General features: G+C 58.1%; 1 protein-coding gene across 2 annotated transcripts in view; it reads right to left on the bottom strand.

Annotated features, from left to right (window-relative positions):
* DOLPP1 (dolichyldiphosphatase 1) overlaps positions 1 to 6,030 on the bottom strand; it is a 10,142-nt gene that overhangs the window by 3,610 nt on the left and 502 nt on the right. The window contains exons 2-7 of one of the 2 annotated variants that reach the window (XM_007471805.1): positions 2,736 to 2,836; positions 2,428 to 2,512; positions 2,230 to 2,329; positions 1,896 to 1,994; positions 888 to 1,016; positions 326 to 415 (exon numbers count right to left, since the gene is read on the bottom strand). In XM_007471805.1, the coding sequence (XP_007471867.1) occupies positions 326 to 415; positions 888 to 1,016; positions 1,896 to 1,994; positions 2,230 to 2,329; positions 2,428 to 2,512; positions 2,736 to 2,836 (604 nt within the window). The remainder of the gene's footprint in view (positions 1 to 325; positions 416 to 887; positions 1,017 to 1,895; positions 1,995 to 2,229; positions 2,330 to 2,427; positions 2,513 to 2,735; positions 2,837 to 6,030) is intronic. The other variant, XM_007471806.1, reaches the window with a different exon arrangement.

The raw sequence follows: 6,030 nt of genomic DNA, 5'->3' as shown, positions 1-6,030 counted from the left end.
AACAGTGACAGGCCCGCGTACCGCAAAAAAAGAAAAAAAAAAAAAGAAAAAAAAAGCATGGCCCTGGGCCCAACAGCCTAGGTTCCCAGCCCAGCTCCCACACCCACGATCTGCAAACCCTTGGTGATTCCTCTCCTCCCCTCTCTGAGACTCAGTTTTCTCATCTGTAAAATGGGGTCCAGGGTAGGATTCACTGAGGCAGTACAAGAAAAGAGCTTAGGCAAGTGACCAGCTCTTGGGCAGCCTTCCAAAACTGGGGGCGGCACTGACTGAGGGCTGTGCCCCACTGAGCCAGGACCCAGTGATTGCTATCCCCTTGACTCACCTGGCTTCTGCCCGGGTTACCGTGTACTCAAACCAGAGTACGTTGGGAATGAGGCTCGTGTCTCGGATTAGGAAGAACTCAGAGATAGGCCTGGAGAGACAGACACCCGGAAATCCAGGACCATATCAGGACACGAGTCTGTCACCAAGCCAGACTCTCCCACCAGTGCCTGGGGCCAGCGATGCACCCTCTCCCCACCACTTTGCCTGGCCTGTGCAAGACCCAGATGTGTCGCCTGTGTGACACTCAGGCAGGTCCACTGCCCCAAGGTACACACAGCCCAGAAGGACACATGCTGCTTTCCAAGTCCCTGAGAGGCCAGGCAAGGACAGAGGCTGGCATCTTGGCTTCTGGGCTGAGAAAATGCCTGGGGGAGATGGAAGCCAGGCGAGCGGGGCCTGCAGCCCTATGCCCACCAGAGGCCTGGGCACAAGCGCCCTCCCAGGGGTCAGGACGCCTGGGTCCTCCCACTGATGGCCCCTTCGCAGGAGGGGGCACGGGCCATAGTGCCTGGGAAGGTGGGGGGGAGCAGGGGACAGCAGCAGGGGCAGGAGGCAGTTACCAGGCTGCTATCCTAGGGAACAGGGGGGTGAGGACCTCCTGCGTGAAGACGAACCAGGCGATGGCCATGAGGCCTCCAGCGATGCCCCCATAGAGCACCTGGCTCCAGGTGTGGTACAGCAGGTAGACCCTGGGCCAAGGACAGAGGGAAGTTCATGAGAGCCAGCCAGAGACAGTCCTGCACAGCCTCCCTGCACGCCTGAGTGCCAGCTTCCCTGGACCTCTGCACACACACGGGAGACACACACAGACGGGACAGACCCCTGTGACCACACGGACTCAGAGCTACTTGTAGAAGGAGGCAAGGGGTTGGACCCCAACAGCTGCTCCCCTGACTCTAGACGTGAAGGGATGGCTCAGCTAGGATTTGCGTCCCTTCTCTCCAGCCCTTGAACTTGGAGTTTGTCTGCAAGGGGCTGCTCCAGGACATTGGGAACAGATGGCTAACTCCAGAACCTTGGGCCCAACCAAGAGGAAAGAGCAAGGACTGGGTTGGAAGGGGCAGCTGGAGTCCTGGTCCTTTACAATGAGAGGCCTGGAGCTTCCCTGGTGGTGCAGTGGTTGAGAATCCGCCAGTGCAGGGGACACGGGCTCGAGCCCTGGTCTGGGAAGATCTCACATGCCGCGGAGCAACTAAGCTCGTGCGCCACAACTACCGAGCCTGCGCTCTAGAGCCCATGAGCCACAACTACTGAGCCCGCGCACCTAGAGCCCGTGCTCCGCAGCAAGAGAAGCCGCCGCAAGGAGAAGCCCGCACACCGCAACGAAGAGTAGCCCCCGCTCGCTGCAACTTGAGAAAGCCCGCATGCAGCAATGAAGACCCAACGCAGCCAAAAATAAAAAAATAAAAATAAATAAATAAAATAAAATGAGAGGCCTGGGACCCCCTTCGCAGCCCTGCCCTACAGGCTCTGGGACTCGGGTCCACAGTGAGGTCCAATAGGGACCAAGTATCCAGCTAGACCCCAGTGGGCAGGGCGTGGGGCAGGGGCTCTCCCTCCCTCTGTACCTGCTATAGGAGACTAGAAACGCCACGGTGAGGAGACCCAGGGAGAGTACATGCCTCCACAGCAAGTCCAGGAACCTGGCGTTGTTCGTTTGGTGCATTCTGGGAAAACAAGCCTATTAGGTGGCCTCGGCCCACAGCCTGGGGCCCAGGCCTCCCACACAGCCCCGGCCCCAGCCACATGCTCCCTGGGCACCTTCTGCCTTGGCTGCAGCTCCTCCCAGCCCCAGTAGAGGCCAAGCCCTAAATGGCATCCAAAGGGCTTGCTTGCAGCAAGTCCCTGGCAGAGGCCAGCCTGGGCCAGTTCAGGGCCACCCCAGCCAGGGCAGAAGCTCACCTTAAATACAGAAAAAGGAAGGAATAGACGGAGAAGAACCACATAAACTGGGAATGGCTGGAGGGCATCCCGTACTTGGTGCCCACTGCCGTGTGGGGACCTGGTGGAGACAGAGAACAGGGCATGATGGGAGGATGCAGGCCTCCCAGTAATGCCCTAACCTGGGGGACCCACAGAGCCCCAAGGCCTGGGCCCTACCTCCACAGGGCCGTGGCTCCTGGATGACGTGTTTGATCAGCCAGTTGACCCCCTCGTTCAGTGCCAAGCCCCCAAGGAACGAGATCTGCTGGGAAGATGCATGGTCAGCAGGGCCTCTGTGTGCTTGCTGACCGCCGCCCAGCCCAAAGGCCGTGGCCGCCCACTGAACCTCCAGCCCAGTGGGCAACCTAGAACCAACCAGGAGGCTCCACACACCTCAAGAAAGGTGGAAGCAGGGAAGGGACGGCAAAGCCCCTGGGAAGGAATGGTGAGGCCCCTCCTCCCTGGGGTGGGAGTGACTCACTCACCGTGTGCAGCTCCCGCTTGAATATGATGAGGGTCACAAAACCAACGATGACAAATATGGGGCTGAGGCTCAGGTAGGCAAGGAGGTGGCCAGAGAGATCACCTGAGCAAGACAGGGAGAACAGGATGAGGACAGAGCGCAGCCATCGAAGAGGGCCTGGCCCCCAGCAAGCCAAGTAGAGCCTCAGTCAGAGAGGTGGTCCCAGCAGGGCCTGGAGCGCGAGGCCAGGCGGCTGGGGGTGCCTCAGCGAACCAGCTCACCACACGTCCTCAGTCACGGGCACAGCATGTTTACTAAGCACTCAGGTTCACAGATCGTGGTTTAAAGCAGGTGCCTTCACTCTCCCTGTTCTACAGATGACGACACTGAGTCCCACAGGGGCTGCATGATTTGTCCAAAGTCACACAGCCAGAAAGAGGTAGGATCTGACTAAAATCCAAGTCTCTAGCCTGGTCCAGGTGCTATACCCACTATCCCACCAAAGCGGATATCTGAACCTGGCTTGGTCTGACCCCAGAGGCTGGGCCCTGTCCCAGGAGGCAGCCTGGCGGGCACATGGATGCCTCTGGAACGCAGGGCTGTGCGGAGACCGACCCAGCCAAGCCCTGGGCCTCCAGGGGAACCTGGTATTCTCTGAACACCGCACAGACTTGGGTCTACACTGCGGACTCTGACAGGGACCAAGGCTGGGGGTCGAGGGGAAGCTCCATTGCCCACTATGGCCACCCGCTGCAATAACAGCTTCTCACTGCCTCTCTACTGGCAAAAAAATTGGCTACCTGTTGACTACCTGCTTTTTACCCCCTAATAGGTCTCGGCGGGAGGATCCTGAAGCCAACAGACAGGAGTCACTTTCCTGCTAGCGCCCTGGCAGGGCGGACACCGAGTCCAAAGGCCACCCTCACCATTTGAGACAGGACAGCTATGTAGGCAGCTCTGGGGTCAGAGAGTGTGGTTTAGTTCCCGTGCCAGCACTTGCTGGCTACACGACCTCAGGCAAGGACTTCACCTCCCTGAGCCTCAGCTCTCTCACCCGTTAAATGGGGATATCAGTAGTCACCTCCTACAGCCATGGGAGCTCTGATGTGACCAGGCCTGTGAGACGCCCAGCTCGGTCCCTGGCACCCAGGACACTTCCATGTTTGGAGAACTCAGTGTGGGAAATCGCCCCACCACCAGCCTGGCCTCACACAGGCAGCAGGAAGGTACCCACCCAAGGCCGAGCCCAGATTCCAGGCTGAAGGGATGGGCACACACCTGGCCTCCCCCACACCTACCCAGGGTAGGGCTGGCTTTGAACTGGCCCGGGAGAGCAGGCCGGCAACATTAGGTCCAAATGCTAGTACTGCCATAGGCCCCCTGGATGAAACTGGGTGAGGCCCTTCCTTTTTCTGGGGTTCTGTCTCCTCATCCACACAGTGGCCTGGCCCCCTCCAGCCCTGAGATTCTGGGTCTCTCAGCTGTCCAGCTGATGCCCAGCACACTGGGTCATCAGGAGGACAGGAAATGGCTGGTGCTCCCAAACCCTTGGCCATCTCCATGGCCTGTCTCACAGCAAGCACCACCTTTGGGCCTTCCTGCAGATGCTGTCAGCAACTCTGGCTTCACCATTCTCTGATCTAAGCCCCCCGGTGGCTCTCTCAGCCCTTAGGATAAGTCCCACCTCAATCCAGCTCATCAAGCCCTGCGGTCCTGGCCCTGCTTCCCTCCCACCTTCTGCTCCAGTTCCAGGAACCAAATTCTAGTTCCCTGAACGCACCCTGCTCTGTCCTACTTCTGGACCTTTGCACACACTGTTTCCCCCACCTGGGATGCTGTCTGGGTTAACTCAACATAAATTAAGTACCCACCACAGGGGGGAAAAAAAAAAAAAAAGCACACTCCTGCCATTGCAGAGCTCTCAGAATCTGTAACCAGGGCATCGTTCATGACACCACTCATTAGTGGAGCTATCCGGCCTGCATCTGTCTCTCCCTCTAGAAAGTAGGCTCCATGAGTGCAGGGATGGGGTCTCTACACCCCACTCAATTCCCCCAAGCCCAGCACAGCGCCTGGCACTTAACTGGGCTCTAAAATGATGTTAAATGAATGGAGAATGGATGAAGGAAGCAGGGTCAGTGTGATGAGGGGCGCGAAGGAGAAGTGCAGGGGGTCACAGAAGAGTTAGCAGGGGAACTAGACCTTGACAGAGGCCCCCAGGTTCAGCCAGGTCTCTCCTCCAGGCACCCACAGTCCCTGCAAAGGGCCCCTCATCACAGCCTGTGTCATGCTGCTCACGTCTGCCAGCCTCCTCGCCGTGAGCACCCAGAGAAGTACTCCCAGGCCAGGGAGGGGAAATCATGAAGGTGCTGAGGACTTAAGCAGGTCCCTTCCCCACTCCAGGCCTTGGTTTCCGTCCTGTAAAGTGGGTTTTTTTTTTTCCACAGTCCGGGAGTTCAGGGACATATCGGTTTGTTCACCGTTCAAAATGCAGAGCGAGCCCAGGGTCTGGCATTCAGGAGGTGCTCAGTGGATACCAGCTGAATGAAGGATGAGTGAATGGCGGGGAGGCAGGCAGACAGTAGGGCCCAACAGCTGCAGGGCCGCCCCACCCCCAGTATAACCCAGAACACCTAGGGTCAAAGTTTCCTGGCATCCAGTCCTGGGGCCCTCAGCAGGGCCAGGTTCTCATGTCTCTGCATGAGTAGGCCCTTCCTGGGGCAACCAGGGCTCAATGAGGGGGCCCCCAGCCTCACCCGACACCAAACCATCCTACACATAGATGGCAGTGTGGGCTTGAGAGGGTCCTGGGAAGGTGGGATCATGTTAACTGCAGTTATTTCTTCAATGTTTACTGTGTGCCAGGCACTGCACTCAGCATTTCTCACATCTCCGATTTCTGATTCTCACGTCACCACTAGAAGGGAGGCACTGTGATTAGTTCCACTTTAGAGAGGCACAGAGAGGTGAAGTCACTTGCACAAGGCCTCGGCCTGAACTCTGACCCCAAGGCCCAAGCTCTGCACCACTCTACTAAACGGCCTCCAGAACGGTCACTAAAGGACCTCACGGATGGAAAACGCTGAGCTTCTGGAACTGTGTCTGATGGGACGCTCCAGGAGTCAACATCCCAGAGGCTGCCTGACCCCTCACCGGGTTCCCTGAGTTGTAGAGCAGTGCGCCCTACCCAGGGCGTGGCATCAGAAGGACTCAACGAAGAGCTGCCCGGCCTCGATTTGCACACTCCCAGCAATGGGGAGCTCTTTCTTCCAGGCAGCCCAAAAGCACTGTTTGAAGGAAAAAGGCACTCCCTACAC

The sequence above is a fragment of the Lipotes vexillifer genome, unplaced genomic scaffold, assembly GCF_000442215.2.
Source record: "Lipotes vexillifer unplaced genomic scaffold, Lipotes_vexillifer_v1.1 scaffold98, whole genome shotgun sequence".
NCBI classification, from domain to species: Eukaryota; Metazoa; Chordata; class Mammalia; order Artiodactyla; family Lipotidae; genus Lipotes; species Lipotes vexillifer.
Note: the sequence above shows the minus strand (reverse complement) of the source record. Positions and strands in the feature narration are given on the sequence as shown.